At 43.6% G+C, this 20,233-nt stretch overlaps 1 protein-coding gene across 2 annotated transcripts in view; it reads left to right on the plus strand.

Annotated features, from left to right (window-relative positions):
* Window positions 1-5,418, plus strand: part of SEMA5A (semaphorin 5A) — a 328,915-nt gene extending 323,497 nt beyond the window's left edge. For both annotated transcript variants that reach the window (XM_075052509.1, XM_075052510.1), the window contains one exon: window positions 470-5,418. In XM_075052509.1, the coding sequence (XP_074908610.1) occupies window positions 470-589 (120 nt within the window). In that variant the 3' untranslated portion in view covers window positions 590-5,418. The remainder of the gene's footprint in view (window positions 1-469) is intronic.
* The last annotated feature ends 14,815 nt before the right edge of the window (window positions 5,419-20,233 follow it).

Below are 20,233 nucleotides of genomic sequence, written 5' to 3' on the forward strand. Positions count from 1 at the left end.
TCATACTCTAAATACCCATATCACTTTTAAAGAAATGGGATTTACACTCTTAGGACCTTCAGACATTTCTCCTACATACTGCATTTGAAAATCAAGGAATTAATGCAGTAAAGGGAAAAGAATTCTTATTCAGTAAAAAGATAATGAGTGAATCATTCTAATAGGAAAGACTGAATATGTATGATTAAAAAATATTTTTAATCATAAAATGAGTTTTATAATATTGGGGGGAAAGTGCCTGGGTTTACTTTATTCAGTAGCATTGCTTTTTGTAGGAATGCTATTATATAAGCAGATACGTGCAAATGCAGGTTTTTGTAAATGTGCAAGTATTTCTCAGTGCATTTTTGACTTACAGTACACAGATATTTGCCACGAAAAATTGCCTTGGTAAAAGAGCACTTAGTGGCTACCTTTCTTCTGTCCTTCCCATTTTCTTATCTCTTCCTTTTTTTTTTTATTTTCCCAGGCATTTAACAAAAACAACCTGATTCTGGAGGAGAGAAACAAATACTTCAATCCGCATCTTACTGCAAAGACTTATTCTAATACCTATTTTACAGATTTCAATAATTATGATGAGTACTAACGGGCTTGTGTATTTTCTGGCCTTCTGTAACTCCCCAGTCCCCAAGGCCTGTGCTACTTGACTGCTCATGTGATTGAGGCTTCAGAGATGAAGTTCAGAGACATTTCAAGCACAATCCAAGCCATCAATGTCCCATTGCTGCCCAAAGCCCCAAACACCTCTTTGTGACATGACGTTTTCTTTGCCAAGTGCAAGGTTGGCCTTCAGTGTCGGGGGCAGCTGCGGCCCCTCGGTGTCAGTGGACCACTCCTGAGGACTGCATCGCTTCGCTCAGTTTCATAAGCCTCCAGTCAGAGTTCTCTAACAATTCCTGAGCTTTGTAAAAAAAAAAAAAAAAACAACAAAAAAAAACGTTGCCCCTTAAAGCTGTGCCAGGAGTACAAATCTAATTTTCCTTTTAGGCATTGTCTTTTATTTCCGTGAGGTTTGAGCTGTGCCGTTGGCCACGGAGCCCCCTGTGCAGTCTCCAGAAGCTCACACCACCGAAAAGAGGTGGCAGGGTGCTGGGGACGATGGTGAGAAGAACCGCGATGGTTTGGCGATGCTCTGCGGCGGCTCCGGGCTCCGGAGGGCTGACCTTCCCGGGCTGGAAATCACTCCGGCTGCAGTTCGGCCGTTCGGAGCGCGGAGCCCACGGCCGCACCAAGGGACGCGATCTCGTGATTAAGCCAGAAAGCTGCAGGGTCGGTGGTTTCCAGTTGCGAGCCAAGCCCAGTCACACAAAGCCTCCCTTCCCCTAGTTCGGCTGAATTTTGGGGACGGTATGGAAGGGCAGGTCTGGCAGGGAGGGCAGATCAGAGAGGGGCGCTGGAAGGTTTTTCTGCGTGTTGTTAGTAAACCGGCCTCGCTGCAGCCTGCGGGTTCACAGGAGTGGAGGCATCCCTCGGGATCCCTCTCCCTGGCGCATCCCTCGGGATCCCTCTCCCTGGCGCATCCCTCGGGGAACCCGCTGGGCTCCCCGCGGCGCTGGCCACCGAAAGCTGTGGCTGCGCCTGCTCTGCGTGCCGCCGCGGGCTGGCGGGGGTACGTGGGCGCAATCGCAGATGTGCTTTTCTCTTTCCGGCTTTTGCTTCACGTGCGCGCGTCCGACAAAGAGAGGCGGCTCAGAAAACGCAGATGTGTTTGCAAAGCCTTGTCTCATCTTGCTGCCGTGTCCGACCCACGCTATCAGCCCCTGGAGGAACATTCTTATGGTGTTTTAAGTGATTATCTCGTTGGACTTCATTGATGTAAATATTTAAGAAACTGTTTGAGTTTTAAGTTATCAGTTTTAATTCCTTTTGTAGTGGCAGGTGAGGAAACACAAAGAATTTTTAAACCGTTTTTCTTTGTTCTGTCTGTATTCACCCACATTCTTGACATTGTTATTTTTGTATCTGAAATTCCAGATAGATAACTCAAAAGAAAAGGGCAGGGATTTGCGCCAGATTTTCCAGAGTACTTAGTAGTAAGGCAGCATTTGCTATTCTCAGAAGCTTGTGAAAAGAAATTAAAAGTGAATATTAAGGATTAAAGAATTGGCCTTTCATTTTTTTGAGCATGCTAGATGCAAAGATCATCGCAGCAGAATACCAGGAAGGTATGCAAGGAGAAGCAGAGTGGAAATGTTTCCATTCTGTGTTCAGAGCCCATGATCGTTAGGTTACGCTATGATAGGCAAATAGAGAAAAAACATGTACAGGTTGTAATGATTCACAACTATCTACAAAAAAAGCAAAAAGTACCAGGAACCGTTGATCACATGAGACTGCGTTTGAGCACCACTTTGGTGGTCCAGCCACTTACATAGCAAGGGGAAACCCCATATCTAATGATGGCAATGAGCAGCAACGTTTTTGCATGGGGATAGATCTGAATGTAGCACTATGCTTCCTATCTCTGTTCTGCAGTAAAATAAAAAAAAAAAATGCAAAGCAAGTGGTCTTTGAAAAGCTGTGCAGTAGAATGAACGCACATTTACCATCTATGAAAATAATTAAGATCAGCCCCTATTTTTTCCAGCTGAATAGTTCTCCCTGTTACTAACTCAGTCAAAAGAAAGCACCCCACCCTCACACCAGTTCATCTCCAGAAAGTATAATAATAATGGGTCTCTTTTTTTACTGTACGTTAGATTTGGTTTTCCAGGAAGAAATTAGCGGGTTGCCCTGGGTGAGAGGAAGTTTTCTCTGCAAGAAAATTCAGTGAAACAGATAGAGGGGGAAAAAGCTCTCCAAATCATAACCAGTCCAGTACCTGAATCACTCTGTCCATGCCAAAAGATAAAATTTTACATTTAAATAAGACAAAATAAAATCTATATTGCTACCAGTGCCAAGAAAAAGCAGCACATGCACACACACACATATGCACAAGACTGTTCCTCTCTGCCCCTGTACTAAGAGCACATTAGTCTGGCTTATGGATTTTATATTTAGACTATTAGTTATGACACCAATATCTTAAAAATATTTGAACTATGTATTTTTATTTTAACCTTCTTTAATTAAAATTATCTGAAATTAGCTTTTCTTTTTACCTATTCAGTAGTTTGAGGCACGCCTGTCTTTGCAGTGATCTATTTTCCGTTCTTCTCATGGGTAGATACCCATGTTAGATACGTGTTATATATGCAGTAATAATACCCTAGGTTAAGTCTGCATGATCATAGGCAGAAGTGCATTTAGCAGATGCTCAGTCTGCTCACGCTTCCATCTCCCAAAGGAGTATTTCAGGTGTTCCACATCTTCGAGCGACTCCTGTGTGATGTCATTTAAACACTTTAAATTTATTTTTTTTTTTTGCTGTTTAGCTTCCTAAATTACATTGTTCTAAATTGCAGGCAGAGGTATATTCAAAGCTCTATCTGAAGCATTACGGTAAACGTGGAAATTTCACAGCACTTCAATGAGAAAAAATTGATGGCAAGATCTCCTTGTCAAGCTAGATTCTGAGACGACAGGTTTTAAAGCCATCAGCTATTTGTGTCCTAGGAAATTTTAGAGCATCCCAGATGCACTGCCTATATCAGTATTTTCACCTTCTGAGTTCTACACAGCTGCCCAGGTAGTTTAATACAGTCTTTCCTAGTAAGTGGAGCAAAGCAAAGTGCAGTCTTTATTAATTTTCACTTTATTTAGCATTTTTCCTAATGCTAAATGCTACACACGTTTTGGTGAAAAGCAGATTTCTCCATGAAAGCTCTTATTTTTCTTTTGCCAAAAATGTAGCAAAGTGGGCATTTGCCTGCGAATCTTGTTTAAGCTGATAGAGCTCTCAAAAATGCGCAAGGGTAAAATTTGGTTCTTACAGCATTGTTCTGTTCTTGGAAAGGGAAAATCAACTCCCGTGCCCATTAAATGCCATTAAATACCCCTTATCCTTTCACTTGGATAAAGTGATCTTTTCTGGATAAATAATTGTATTACCTCTGATGCCAATAGTTAATATTACTAAACCACTTTTACACTGATTGCATAAATTTAAAACTGTTTCTCTATTTTGAGTGCCAGTATTTTGGCAGATAGATCAAAATTCTCTGTGTAAAGCTGTATCTGTGTAGTCCTGCTACACGGAGTGAGGAGGAAGCAGCATTGCCAGTCGGATCCTGTCCAGTACACGCTTTCATTGGATAACTCCAGCAGAATTGCGCTTGAGTACACATTTTGGGCTTATTTTTGTGTCTGATACATAGCATACGTCCCTCAGTTGCTTAGAAAATGGACTCCTGTGCTTGCAGATTTATCTTGTACTTTGATTTGAGTCTGATAACCTCTATGGTCATTTAAAGTTACTTTACGTGGAAGCTTTTCCAGCCGTTTGCAGTCACCTGCTGTTGGAGCAGTGTGGTTTGGCTAAAACTAATCAGGAGATTTTTGCCTAGGATTAGGATTTTCATAAGAGAGTGGGAGAAAGAATGGGGCTTAAATGGCTTTGATTTCCAGGCTATTAAGCAGTACTGATTAAAGTCTCAGATGGGTGTAGGACACTGTGCATTTCGTTAGCTCTACCGGAGCTCCACAGTAACCTCTGGGAAAATACCACGTCAGTGTACAAATCAAGAGCTACCAAAGCACTTATGTTAAGTGAAGAAAGTTCTCAGAGCATCAGACCATATGGCTGTTCAAACCAGAAAGGAAAGTAAGAGGTCCCAGATGCAGCAAAAATGTTAATAGGAGTAAATGCTTCAATATTTTTTTCCTCATAATTATAGAATGAATATAGTCACTTCTTTAAATGTGGGACCAGTTCTATTAAAATCAGCGCAACATAAGCACATTCCTGAAGTTAATTGTATGCATAATGGCTTTGCTGTATGAGATCAATTCTGTAAACAGTTTGGTCCAAGCTTATCTTGCTCTGCTTGAGGCGTCTGACCAATTTCTGACTGTAGCTGCCACCAGCAGCCTCTACGTCTCGTCTGGGAGAACGTCCTTAGGTGGGCAGAGTCACGTCCTGGTGAGGGCTCGTGTCTCTCCACCGACACTACAGTGAGCCTGGAGAGAGGCACGTCCGATTTTCACTGTTGTTTGGATGCCTAAATTGAGATTGGCAAAAGCTAGGCTCTTGAGCATGAATGTACTCATCACCTAAGTAACCACACCGAGTTCAGTGGTATGGATGTAACGAGTTACTTACTTTAATGTGTTTACAGGATTGAGCCCAAGATATATTGCTTCTGCACAAATCCATGCACAGTACAAGATGACTTCAATAGTAAGAAAACCGATTCATTTAAAATTGTTCACAAGCAAATCTGCATCTTGATATCAGGGAATAGATATGTGTTCATTGTGTGGGGTATTTGAATTCATTCCTTTCTTTGCTAAATAAATGAATGATAAAACAAGATACTGCTTGACTTCATTTAAAAGCCATTCTTCCAAATAAAGAAGGGTTCTGGGATCTGTGAATGTTTTCCCTTTCTTTCTCTCTTCTCTCCTCCACAAAAATGAATCTGTGTGTGGCTGAAATGGCCTTTAGCGAGGCTGCTCAGTGTAACGAACTGAATGCTTTGCATTGTGTTGCCATGCGACAACATTTTCTAAATGGGATGGTACAAAGAGGGAAATGTGCTAACCTGGGAGGTTTGGCAAAGATTTCAACCCCAGCAGCAGCAAGGGTAGGCAGAAGTGGAAACAAAACCAGAGGAATGTGACTGAAGGCTTGGCATGCTGGTCGGTCAACTTCCACAGAAACTTAGAGGCTTTTGGGGAACTGCCAAGGGTGAGGCTGTTGGGACTGCAACCTCCCAAAGAGTCAAGCCAACTAGTTGCTCAAGCAAAAAGCCGTCTGACTGCAGCAGGTGCTCGCGTGAAGTCGTGACCGCTACTCAGAATCGGGGAGAAATGAACTGGAGACGCTCTCAGCACCACCTGAACCAGAAGGGACCGAAGCGCTTTCACGAGCGGTAAGTGCCACGGTACCGGTGGCGTTTTGGCAACCTCCGCGCTGGGAGGAGGGAGAGGGCACCGGGAGCCGATCTGGAGAGCAAAACGGCTGGTGCTGAGCTCGGTCGGGGCTTTCGGACCAGCGCCAGGCGAGTCCCCCAGGCTGAACACCCACCCCTGGTTAAGAGCGTACCCCTTCAGTTTCCCTCGTTTGTTAAAAACCCAACCAACCCCCCACCAGCCGGCACACGCCGAGACTGCTCTGTGGTGTGAGCGAAAGCACGGCGAGAGGTGTACCGGGAACGGGGAAACCTTTTGTTTCCAGCCGGCTCTTTGGATCCAGGTTGGGCACTTTCTCGCATACTTCTGCTCTTGCCTTTTCTGCTTGTAGGAAACCGATCACAGCTCTACCTAGCTGAGGATATATCAGTTTGAAGGAATGATTTTATACCAGTACAGAAGTCTGCTAAAAATTTGTATTGTAAAACTGACATCGAGGGCTGTGCAAAACCTGTTACGTTGATACTGAGCCTGTCTTACTTTAATTGTCCTTAAACTGCATGTACTATAGCAATTCCTCAACTGAAATGAACATCTGAGCAGAGATGGTAGTTCCATAACATCATTTCAGAAAAAAAATTCAATCAGTGTAACTTCCAGCATTCTCACAATCCAATCCTAGAGGCTGAGAATGCAGAAAGAAGCTGTTATTTGTGCTTTTTTTTTTTTCCTCAAAAGGATTTATCCACAAACCTCATCCAACAATAGCTTTGGATTTTAAAATATCATGGAAGGTAATTAACAGTAACACAGTATACGTTCCAGGATTCAGCAACCATATTTGCTAGTCACTAAGCCCATGGTTTTGAATTAATTCTCCCTTTTGTTAGCTGCAGCAGTAGGCATTGACTGAAAGTGAAATAAATATCAGAATTCAAATAAATGGGACATTTAAAGTCCCAACATAAAGCTTTGAAGCCAGTATAGCTGCAGAAGAAATTGCTTTTATATCTGTGTGCCCTAAAGTGCTTTCTCTATTCATGGCCCTATGATATGTCTTGTACAGTGGAAAAAATGTTTTTAATAGTGAGGTACCCAAGATAAAATAATTGAAATAGAGCTCAGAGATTTTTAGCAATAGTAAACACTTTTGGTTTGGTATCAGGAGAATGCCATTGCTTATTGCCATAATGGGAGTAAATGATCCTTGTACAGAACTTTACAGGGAATAATTTTCCCTTGCCATTAACTCCTTCAAAAACAGCTTCCTTAGCAAAGCTTCTCAGGAGAGCTGCTGAAGATACTCACATTTAAGAAGAAACATTGGTGCGGTGCCTTGAGCACAGAAGCACGGGTGCGGGGATCTAAGCCAGTTACAACCGCAGTCTCGTTCCACCGACACGGAGCTCACTTTGGATTTACACCTATTCGGACAGCTCACTGAATTTGTATCCTAATGGCTATCCGTTGACTTATTTAGTACTCCACAGAGGTAATTTAACATAATGCTTTACTGATCATCTGGAACACAGAGAAGCAGCTCAATTGATGGGTGGCAACAGTGTTTTTCCATCATATGTCTGCACCCTATGTTTCCCTCTCCAGTGATATTTTGGATATTTTAAATGATTTAATATGATGAATTGGCTTTTATCAGATTGGATTCTAGGTTGGGGAGGTACCACTTTTCTAGTCTCCATTACTCATATTGATATTATTGAACTGCCTTGAATAGTCTTCACAATTTCTTCTTGACTTAATGTCTTTTCCAAGCTTCGATAATAAGGATTTTACTGCCTTTCTCGGCTCTTTAATGTCAGCATGACCTGAACGTTATCCTTTTGTGCTCCTTTAACAGTTTTCCCCGAATCAGAACACTTATCCTTAACATGCATACTCAAATCTCAGTCACGCATCTGTGGTCTTCTAGCAGCCTTCCAGTACCGAAAGGGGAAAGCTGGAGTGGGACCTTTGTACAAGGGGTAATGGCTTTAAACTGAAAGAGGGCAGATTTAGAGTAGATGTAAGGAAGAAGTTCTTTACTGTGAGGGTGGTGAGGCACTGGCCCAGGTTGCCCAGAGAGGCTGTGGCTGCCCCATCCCTGGCAGTGTTCAAGGCCAGGTTGGATGGGGCTCGGAGCAACCTGGTCTGGTGGAAGGTGTCCCTGCCCATGGCAGGGGGGTTGGAACGAGATGATCTGTAAGGTGCCTTCCAACCCATTCTATGATTCTAAGCCATACTTTTTGTTTGCTTGTTTTTTGTACTAGTGAAAACAGTACTAACCCACAAGGGAATACCAAGTTCTGCAGTGATAAATCTGGACTCTTTACGGAAGAGAAGAAAAATCAACTTGTTTACCTTTTTATATTCCCTTTGAAGCTTCCTGCCTGGTGCTATTCAGGGACCATAGTGTGTGAGTATATTTCTCTCTAAGAGTGCTCTCCAAGTCAATGCTTACAGTTAAAGCCGTGTTTATGGGATTTCCTGATCCCATGAAACATTAAATGTGTTTGATATTAAAACAGACATAAAACTTGCCATCAACCCACACCACAGAGTTGGGTAGAAATATTTTCAAATCTCAGGATTTGGCCCCTAATATGGATTAGAGCCATTCATTCCCTAGATTTGTTAGAAATATTCACAACTTCCCAAGACCATTCCTTGTAGGGGTGGTTCTTTTGAAACCTTATCAGTTATTTATCCATGGCCATAATAAGCCCACCTTTGCCTATGATTTCCCACGAAACCTGAGCTAGCATTTCTCCTGAGGTACAGATTAGAGCAGAAGACATTTTTTAGTAATAAAGATGTTGCTGTTAACATACACCTTGCTGCAGAAAGGCACAGGTTGAAGAGGCCATTCTCTTCGTCTTCCCAGTGGTGGCAATTATGTAGAAAATGAAAATAGAGGAAAGTTAGCTAGCTTGGTTCGCTGGGAGTTGTTTTAGAATATAAATTCCTCACATAGATTACAGTAATTAATGTACTGTAATAAGAGTCCTCATGCTCTTAAAGCATCTTTAAGCCTCTCTCCTGGCAGTAACTGAGAGCAACTATATTTGTGCTTCAGTTGTTCCGTATTTTGCTGTAATCCTTTTAAAGGATAGCCTTTCCTTGCTATGCAATCAAATGTTTCTTCGGTTTTTATTTTTATTTTTTCCTCACAGGAATTAAGACTCTCCGAGTCATGATGGGATTGATTCCTGCATAGCAATCCTCCCGCTGCCCCCCGCCTCCTAACTGCAGAGCCCCTCCACCCATTGCCCTGGGCTAGAGCAGTAAGTTGGTGCTATCTTGCAACCCTTATTCCAGCACAAGTTTCCAGACACTTGGGTGGTTGCCCCCATCTTCTCTGTTTCCAGTCAGAAGCTGGTTTCTGGTTATGAATTTTAAATCTGATACTTCTGTACTCTTTTGTTGGCTGGGACCGGGTTGCTTCAGGCTCCACCTGACAAGGCATCTCGTTTCCGCAACAAACATTTCATTTCAGAAGGCTCAGGTGGGTACTTAGGGACAGACGACGCTATTGGGGTGTCGGTAGTTTTTAAGATTAAGATAGAACCACTTCTCAGAGAAAAAACATGGTAGGTAGACAAAAGTGAGTGCAACCCTCCATGTTAACATCCATTTATGCCATGGAAAACTGGTTTAGATCCCACAATCTTACACAGCCCTTGTGATTGAAATTCATAGGAGAGCTTGATTAAAAACAAAACCAAAAAACACCTCAACCCATAACAAACCAAAGAAATCTCTAGAAAGGAAAGTTCATCCACCATACCTCTCCAGCACATCCACTTGATCTAGAGTTCAGCATCTATTAAAAAATCAAAGACAGTTTTTAAATGCTCACAAGCCCCAGGTAAGTAAGTGAAGAAGCAAAAAGTGTCCCAATATTCAGAGGAGCTGCACCGCTGTTGTGTTGCAAGAGCTGTGCGATGACATCAGCCAGTTATCAACCTGGAAAATTTACAGGTAATAACATTTAAGCCTAGGTGGCTGTTTTAGCCAACACAAGGAACCTTCCTCGAAGCTTTCCTGCAAAAGCAGAAAGACTTCTGCTGCTGAGCAGCTCAGGATTTGACATATTTCACCTGCACATTTTCTGCAACCGATAGCAGGTGGGATTCAAGGCTGGATTTTTAGCGTAACTCTCTCGTGTGCCTATCTCTGCTCTCTGACGTCTGTGGATAAAAAGTCCCTGCTCAAAAGACAAAGTACTGCGCAGTTGCCTTATGGCTTTTAACCTGCTGTGCGTAGCCTGTTTGTGAAAAAATGGATGTGTTCTTGCCTGCCTGGACTCACATGCTCTCTCCCATGCATGTGTGCACACAAGCACATACGTGTCCAGCGTGACAAAGGGAGGCTGGGACAAAGGTTGCTGAAGTCACTGTCAGAGCGTGGTTTAGCTTCTTTGTGTGTAATGATATATTTTTCTGCGTGTTCCCTGTGATTATGTTTCTTACTGATGCTTGAGAGCTCACACGCTGACTGAGAGCTGGTATGTAAACACAAAACAGAAAATCGGGTTTCTGTGTAGGAGTTGTTAATGTGAGTTGCCTCAATATTTGAGCAGTAGGTGCTGACAGCCTTTGGTTTAAATATTGTGTTATTATCTCTGAAGAAAAGCATCTGAAGGGTTACTCAGCCAGCTGATACAAATTGAGTTCAACATCCTCTTGGTTTCCAGCAGTTCAACATCAGCAGGTTTGCAGGGGCCAATTAGTGATCATTAACAGGGGTACCACTAGATTGCTAGCAAGCCGGTCTGCCATTTCTGCTCCAAAACTGTGCTCTGTGAACTTTCAATGAGAGCCAAAAGAGTCACTACCAAAACCTAAAGCCCCGTGCTCAGAACTTTGCCTCCTAACGCGTGCCGACTCACAGGCAGCTCCCAGGAGATGAGCAGCCTCGAGCACCAGCTTCCCTGGGGGAACTCCACCAGATCCCCTCCTGCGCCGGAGTCATTTTGTGCTTACGCTTTGTGTAGTGTAAACAGCTTATCTCTGGGTTGTGTGTGAGGACTGAAAGCAAATCTCCAAAACAAATCCTGGGAATGATGGGTTTCTTCTTTTTTTTTTTTTTTTTTCTTTCTTTCTGGATGTCTAGGTTTTCCCTTTCCTGTGGCTGTGGTATCAACCACTCTCCAGTTCTTTTGAACCACTGTCTTTTGAGGACAGTAAGAACAAAAGACAATTTTTCTGCTCTCAGATAAACCTGTTTTTCCTAAGAATGACGCTGAATCGAAGTTGAACTAGTGTTTCATAAGGAAAAACAAATGCTGGCCAGCAATATGAAGGCACCTCTGGTGTGAGCTCTAGGCCAGGAGTCTTACAAGTTTAATAAAACGGACCTGAGGTAGTGAACTCAGAGCTATAGGTAAAAAGTGGGCAATTGCCAGCAGTGGGGGACCTCGTGTGAGGCCTTACACGTAAGTGAGCCAACCTCCAAGATTACCACCAGCATCACCACCACAGTTTCCCTCTAATAGCGGACTCAGTCCCTATCAGAAATGGCAACTGCCCTTGGAGGTGCTGTCTGTTGGAGTGATGGTCCAGATGGCCGGCTTTGGTCTGCTTTGTCCGTAGGATAATAAACTCTTGGGTTCCTTTCTGCACTAGGTAAAATTTCAACAAGAACATTAGCCACTTTAACCAGTTATTAATTTGAATTAACTTCAGCAATAGTGCTGTAACCAACCAATAATGACCTTTTCCTCACCAAAAACCTGGAGTACTAAACAATAAAGAGAAATATTATTTCATTGCCTGGTTTCTATCCACTACGAGTATCAAAGTTAAAATGTTCTTGTTCAGTATTTTTGTCATGCTATCTGCTTCAGCCAAATCAACAAACAAAACAGGCTATTGCCAAGAAATTTTATCTTTATGCAAATATGTGAAATAGAATTTAATTTACCTAACTCTAAGCAAGTGTTAAATTGTGAAAACCTGTTTAAATACAATGAATGCAGTTGCAAAAATAGTTTCAGTCCAAGAGGACTGAAGCAGAGTTTAAAGTAAATATTGAAATGCACCATTGTTTATGCAGCAATTCCTTTTGCTGCAGCTCTGTCCTGGTGGTAAATATGATTAGAAGACCTAGGGTGAGAAAAAAACCAACCAAACAAAAAGATGGTGAATTTTTACATAGGTCATCAGGAAACAAATGTCATGTCACACGCAGGAATACTTGGGGCTCTTTCTCACCAGTTGTAGTAGGTGAGATGAGTAAGTCACCTTTTACCCTTTTACAACCAGATGGCTCGAAATTATTTGTAAGTCTGAATCACATCCAGATCATAAATCTAGTCCACAGATTGTTGTGAGGGACAGTCTTTGTTCAAGAGAGGCCCTAGGCAGCTGGCAAAGCAAGAAGCATTTCCTTCGCACGAATGGATTAAAGGTGGCACCTTAATTTTACAGCAAACGCGGCGGTACGTTGCGGGTTACATCCCTCGTGCGCTGGGGATGCCCTTACCCTGCTCCAGCTCTGTCGCGCAGCCGTAAGCCCACCCGTGCTGCTGGTTAACGGAGGTGCCAGCCGCTGGGGGCTGCCGGTGGGTCTGACAGCTGGGATAAACTGGTTCCTGAGCTGGCTTTCTGTTAGTAGGATGAGAGCAAATGGGCTCAAGTTGCGCCAGGGGAGGTTTAGGTTGGATATTAGAAAAAATTTCTTTACCGAAAGGGTTATCAGGCACTGGAACAGGCTGCCCTGGGATGTGGTGGAGTCACCATCCCTGGAGGTGTTCAAAAAACGCGTAGACGTGGCACTTCAGGACAGGGTTTAGTGGGCACGGTGGTGTTGCCTTGACGGTTGGACTTGATGGTCTTAAAGGTGTTTTCCAACCTAAACGATTCTATGGTTCTAATTTGTCTTTGCTGGGTGGCACTGGTCGCCCACGCTGAGGCACCGGTGGATGTGCTCACCTCCTGGTCGCCCCCCCCCCGCTGACCCTCGGCGCCCAGCACCGTGCAGAACAGCGGAATGTGACGGGAGAGGGGCTCTGAGCATCGGGGGCGGGATGGACAAGAAGAGTTGGTACAGTCCCTTGTTCCTGATGGGAGGGACAGCGGCATGGCAGGATGAAGGAGCAGTTTTATCAAGGTATGTAGATGAGGTCCTCTCACTGAAGGGAGTGACACCTCCAAATTTATTTATAAATCTAGACCGAGATAACTTCCCTGAGATGCAAAAATTCTCTTGCAAAAGAAAGCATCAAACCCTAACATCTAACCTAGAGGTTTATCCAAAAAGATCATTTTTTTTTTTTTTTTTTTTTTCCCTGAGTTAAAAACATCACTAGGCTCCCCAGCTCACCTATAACATCCCTAGAAAGCAGGTGGGGTCTCAGTTCTACCTGCATGGTCTGTCACCAGAGGAAAATCTGAAGCAGATTCATGCAAACTCTGATGTCTGGCTGAAAGCATGCCACATTTTGAAGTATTCTCTAATTTTTTGTCATGTCATAACTCATTAACAGTTTTGGCAAAGCCCACAGACTTTTCAAGCCTTTTTTCCATATTGTAGTGCAGAAATCTGCTCTGGCATTGCCCACCTCAGCAGCAGGAAATGTGAGAATATGTGAGCAAATATGAACAGTCCATCATCTCCCTCAAGCCTTCAAGAACTTACCTGCAGAACTGGGATGCTATAAATCTGCACATAGTTAGGAAAATTCTCCTAAAGTAAGCTGAACTATTGCTGTGATCCTTGAGAAAGGAATAACCATTAACCTGTATGAACCTGGACACGCTGTTTAGTGCCCTGTTATTCCCCTCTCACGTTCCATGTGCTATTGCTTAGCAATTTCACTGCAAAGCTAAAACAATACCACTGGTATGAAACATATTAACACTGGCTAATTGATAGGTCACTAGCAAAGAATTCTCCTCTGGACGGAGAAAGTCTTTTTAATAGAAACCTATTTTCACCTCTGTGGTGTTTAGTGCTTTTTGTGAGGGTCGGGAAGAAAAAAAACCCAATGCTGAAGTTGCTGATGCAAAAATACAGAATTAATAAGTAAAGACAAGGAAAAGCTACAAAACCAGCATGCTGTGCAAGCAAATAAACCATGTTTTCACAGAACCTAATGCAAGTTCCTAAGTATGTTAGGAATAAAGCCACTAAGCCACATGCACTGTTTAGGGGAGTACATTCTGAGAAGCAGTGAATAAAACACAACTCAGGGCTGTGGTCGATAGTTAGATGACCGTCACCACGGGTATAGGTGGAAGTATGACAGGATCAGGAGTTTTCGTCCAACCTAGTAAAATGGCTGCAAATTAAAGTTAGGGATGTTTTGATAGAATATGTTGCATATTTTGAACATAGTTATATGAATATTATTTATAATATGTAGATAACTTGCATATTTAGAACAGCTAAGGTAATAAATCATTAGATTAACTTCTGAAGGGATATGCTTTTTCCCAAGAAATGTAAAGCTTTCAGATATTATTGGAAGTTTGGGGTTTTTTTTCCTAATTCAGGTGGAACACATTCAAGGCAGTCCTATATATTCTTATTTATAAATCCACCAAAGAAAAGGAGCGTAGCTCAGGCCTTTCTTCTGCTCCTGATGAGACAGGTTATATCAAGAGCCCTGACTTTCCTGCCACATCCTAACGCAAGTTTATGAGCCATTGGAAACAGTGCTTAGTGTGGAACACATGTATCTGATAAAAAAAAGTAAAGATACAACAAATATGGGACCTCATGCTGACATCTTTAAGAAGCCTGTTTAAATTCTCCAGCATCTCAGTTTTTCACCTGTAATTAAATATTGATATTTGCCCGTCTTATGGCTGTGTACATTAATTATCGTTAAACTGTACTCTGTTCCTGAATTCTCTTTTGATGGTAAAACTCATCATTGGAGATTTTGTCATCCAAAAACTGTGCATGTATTATCAATAAGGTTAATCTTTTTATGCTTCAATTACTTACCACCTGTTGATCCTCTCGGTGCAAATGACTGAAGCTGGACAGTCTGCACTACCCAGACGTGCAGTAGCACAGAACAGCCAGGCACACCAGCAGCACCTAGCACCTACAAAGACATTACCAAAGAAATGAGTTGTCGGAATTTTTTATGCAAGTTTGCAACATTTTTACAAGCGTGGCCTCTTTTTTTCAGACCAGATTATGTTGTGTGCTCCCTGAGGCCTGACACAAAGAGTAGATATCACTGAAGTTCTCTTGGCTTTGATTTGGACAGCCACAATGCAAACTGGGATTATCCTCTTTAGTCTGGGGATCTTTATTCTAGATAGTAATTTACAGGGCGGTGTGGAAAGTGGTGGTGATTTAAAACCAGTTCCCTACACCAGTGGTTCCCAAACTTCTTGGAGACACCAGCAAAGACTGGAAAACTTTGAAATTGATTTTGTGTTTGAAAGAAAGCCCGCTCAGAAAGCACAGAAAACTCTGCAAGCTGTTTGCAGAGGCTCGTGTTTCCTTTCTTGGACCTGTGCTTTCCCCCCGAAGGTAGAACTTGGTGACTGCGCTGATGGTACCTCGGTGTGAAGGCAGAGGTCCTTGGAAAGCTCCGGGCAGTCTCCATGCGCTTTCTCAACTCCAGTGCCCACCTCTGGCCTGCGGTGTGTCTGGCTGGGCCACAGAAGGGGACGATCAGTCTCAAAGAAGGGAATGGGGGCATAAGGGGGAAAGGAATATGTTTGTCTGTAGGGTTCTTCAGGGCTCTGGTAGAGCAGAAGCATCCAAAAATATTTTTAGAAATGCTTTCTTGAAGTTTTAGCTATGTTGTCCCCTGCCATTACCCTGTTCCCAGCTGAATGGATGGATCATTTATTCCATAAAGAATATTGTAACCTTGGAGCTCTTTATAAACTCTGATCATGTTCCTCTTGAGCCTTCTTTTCTTTTTCTTTTTTTCTTTTTTTTTTTTTTGTAATAACAATTACATAAATCACAGAGATTAATTTGCTTCGTTAGGCAGATAACATTGGAGGTTTAAAGATGAAGCCGAGGCATCATTCAGATTTCTAACGGGCAGCTCATTCTGAGAGCTCGCCGAGGGGTGATGCCGCCACATAAAATGCAGTCACTAAAAGAATATAACTTCAGCTTCAATTTTACCTTTATTTAGTGGATGTTTTCTAATGGTATGGAGTATGTCCTTAATTTGCCTCTCTGAAATGTGAAGCTGATATCCTTGAATAAGGAATTCAGAGGCAAGCATTTTTTATTTTTTTTTTTCCCAGTAGCATTCTTTATTGCGGAGGCAATGAGCGTTAAAAGCAAGACTGTAAAACACACTAGTTTTGGGGTATCTGTAGTGCCAAGATGTCAGTTTGGAATGCAGGTGGTCTTTAGTGAATGAACCATAAAAAGATCTACATGAGAACTTTAATAATAATGTTAGAGATTGTGGGAATGACAGCCAAGGATGTGAATTGAGATTTGTCTACTGTACAGAAAAACTGTGGAAATCAATATGCCTTGAGTGTAAACAGAATCAAGGGATCACAGATCAAGTTCGGGGCAGAAGAGTGGTCACCCAAGAGCTCTGAAAAGGCCGTGAGTGACCGGGGATGCCCCAAGCAGCGCGGTTCCCAGCTGGAGTCCCCCCGAGACGTGCAGCCCTCCGGCGTCCTCCCGGGGCTGAGGTGCCCAGACACCTCCAAACGTAAAGCGCGGGGATGTGCACAGGATGGGTGCCCAGGATTTTCCTCCCTCAGGCGGGAGCCACCCCAGAGGCCTCTCCAAGCCCCTGAAGGCTGTTGGTGGGCGGATTTTCCCAAAGTGGGTGTAAAACGCTGCTGGAAAATCCGACCTGGAGCATGGCAGCCGCTCCGTGCAGCTCTCGGTGGGAAGGAACGGTGGAAGGCGGCGGTGCTGGGAACGACCGGCAGCAATGGTCTCTACGGGCAGAACCAGACTTCAAAATGGAAATGAGAGGCGGCTCCTGGATCGGCTGAAGCTCTCAAAAGCACGAGAGCGCGGTGAGGAACGGCCACGTCTGGAAGAACGAAGGTCCAGGTCAGCGCTGCGGCTGGACGCGCCGGTCCTGCCCCGAGAGCAGATGGCGGCAGAGGTTACCGGCCTCAGCCGCAGAAGTGATGCTGGCCGTCAGCCGCGGGCAAGCCAGAAAGAAATCTCTCTCCGCCTCAGACGAGGTAAGAGTGAAGACTGTGAGATGCAGTACGGGCTGGCTTTCTTCTTCACCCTTTGTCTCAAGAACGTGATGGGTGACCAGGTCACCAAACGTGGGCCAGGCTGACCGTGTACGTTACAATGACCTATCCGATGATTGACAGTTTTCACGTTACTTTTGTATGTTACAGCCTGTGATGACAAGAACTGGACTAATCGTTTATTCTGTTTCCAGCAGCTCCCATGTTACTACTTAGACGGACAGACACACATGTGTCAGGTTAACATGACATAATTTATTTTTACTAATCAAAACTATGCAAGCAGTTCTGAGATAAAAGCCGTAAGGCTTCTTGGAAATGCCTGGACTGCTGAACAATGGGGTACGATGGCACATCCTTCAGAAAAGATTATTTTTTTCTCAGCCTGAATGAGTAGGATACAGTCTCATTTGCCAAAAATGATTGTTTCTGCTCAACTTCGGTCTCTGTATCATTCTTGCTTTGTTCTGGAAAGCCGCTAATCACAAAACCCCAAGGTTAAAATAAATATAACAGCTGCTTCTGCTGTTCTTTTGCAAAAGCCAGTAGACTTTCAGCTGGGCAAAGGCTGAATTATTGACCTTTGCATTCCATGCTGCTGAAATTTCCCTTCTCCCCCACCCCAAACCCAAAGAACCCCTAGAAAAAATTATCCTATTCATATCATGAATGTAAAAGATAAGAGAGCCTTCTTCCCCTATCCCAGTCTGTCCGATGCAATCTTCCGATTCCCAGCCACACTGCCAGCGAGAGCCAGCAGCATGTAAGGAGCCAGGACAACCCCTTCGTCTGCAAGTGGCTCTGTGGGGCAACGGGGGGCTGGGGGGGGGGGTGGCCCGTGACTGGTAGTTGCACGAGAATATTGCTGCCCTTACGGCTTAGGAGATGAGGAGTCATCGGTGCCGGATCACCGCTGAAAAACCAAGGCCAAGGACAACTAGGGATTGGGTTGTCAGCTTCAGAGGCATGGAAATCCAGAATATTCCTCCACAGCTGTGTTGGGGATGGGGGAGAACGTGCTTCCCTGCACACAAAGCAGCAGGGAGGAGGGACGGGGGGGGCACCCAGCTCTCCACGCTTTGGGGCTCGACTGAAAAGAGAAGCGAATGCAATACGGGACGTTTAGGTGGGAGCCCAATGACTTGGTCAGACGTGGCCTCGTCCCAGCAGTGTCAGACCAAACCCGCGCTGGGGATTGCTGGGCACAGCCGGAGCTGTAGGCTCACAGGTGAGATTCCAGGGGAACAGGCATCCAGACAGGCAGGTGGGGAACCTTCTTCCAGACGTGTATCAGTAAAGGAAAGCGTGGAGCAGTGCACTGCAGCTCCTACAGCGGCGGCACTGCAGTAGGTTTTCCCTGGGAGCTGCTGCAGCAGGCTGAAGGCGAAGCAGATGCCTGTTTCTGAGGGAGCAGAAAAATCAGAATCTTTTGTGGGAAGATGTCAGTTTTGAGAAGTGATTTGACACAGAACTTTTGAAGTAGAGCAACAATTCTGCATTGACTTAGGCGGGTTTTGTTTCTATTTCTGTTTTCTCAAATTATTTCAGCTCTGATTTCATTTCTGCTTTCTTTCCTCATTTAATTGCTCTTTAGTCAGCTGCATTTAAGCTTGCATAGAAATAGTTTTGTTTCAGCATGACTGGTCAATCTTTTGGGGGTTTGCCCTGTGCTTCCATTCCAAGGAGCATGCAGTTTTCAGATCTGCTCATTTTGCAGAAGAGGCCGCTGCGGTGGGGTGGCAGCTGTCACTCAGGCTAGGGTCACTCTGAAACCAGTAATGGGCATCACTGGATCTGAACGTGTGGCAAAAGGAGCTGGGCTCGCCAGTTTCTGTGGCTGACTCTCAGATGTTGGATGCCGATGTGAAATAGTGAATACTCATTTATTTTATAATATAAACTCTATCCTCCTTCCCTGAAGGGATGTGGGATGAAATTCAAGTATTAAGAGTTATCTCATTTCGTAGGCAAAAATTTAATACGGCATTTATTTCACCTGACAATGAGTACTGCTGAAGTGCTGTATTAACTGGGAAGATCGCAACACGAGGCTGCTCAGAAACAATATTCTTCCATGTAAATTTTTCAGGAAAGAATAAGAAAAAGACATAGCTGAAGGGTCTTGACCTTTCTTTTTTTGTGTTGGTTGCTGAGAGCATGTTACGAGCCAAGTTTGTGACAACGTGCAGGTGAGATGTGGTGGTAGAGCCCTTACCCTGCAGATAAGTAATACACTTTTAACCGTGCAAGTGCCTAGCCCAGAGCCAAGACATTGCCACCATGTGGAAGAGCAAGTGTGGACACTCAGCATTGAGGGAGTGGAGGGGAATCACAGCAGAAAACGGCAGTCGGCATTCCTGGAATGTTTTCCTGTGGCATAGTCAAAGGCTGATAGTAAAAAGAGTAGACAGTAACAGATTTCTAGTAAGTGTTAGGGACCAGCCTAAAGACTATCTGTCACAGCTACTTCTAAAATATTTCTCTACTTCAGTTTAGGATATTCAGTGAAAGATGCAGTTATCAGTCATAATGCAAAGCCAAAAAAACCCAACCACTTTAAAACATGTTTTTGAGAGGTGTCAGTGAATTAAATGCATGCTCCTTCCTTTTTCCACTCAGACATCTGTTTAGCTTAAAAAAAAAAAAAAGGAAAGAAAAAAAAAGAGAGAAACAAAAGATACACAAAAAGTAGCACATAGATGACTCCCACAAGCCTGGGTTTAAGATGATGCCAAGGAGCATTCTGTCCCCCACCCGCACTTGGTCTGGGAAATGTTTCAGGAGAGAAGGGCCAATAGTTGGAGTAGATGCACAGTCTGCATTCTCAGGGGGAGTGATGTAGGGCTGCGGTACCGCTGCTCTAGTTCTCTGCTGTATGTGCTGGCATCCTAAACTGTGCGAAGCAACCAGGCAACAAACAATGGCCACTCAGATCTCCCACACTTAGTCAAAATCATTCCTTTCAGTAACACTGAATAATGTTAATTAAATTAATGACTTTAATTTAACTCAACTATACTTTTATAATACAAACACATTATTACCTTATAAAACTGTAAGTTACGTAGTATGTTTTACAATACCATACTGCACGTTACATTGTATGTTATCTG

Source organism: Buteo buteo, chromosome 20 (assembly GCF_964188355.1).
Source record: "Buteo buteo chromosome 20, bButBut1.hap1.1, whole genome shotgun sequence".
In the NCBI taxonomy this organism is placed as follows: domain Eukaryota; kingdom Metazoa; phylum Chordata; class Aves; order Accipitriformes; family Accipitridae; genus Buteo; species Buteo buteo.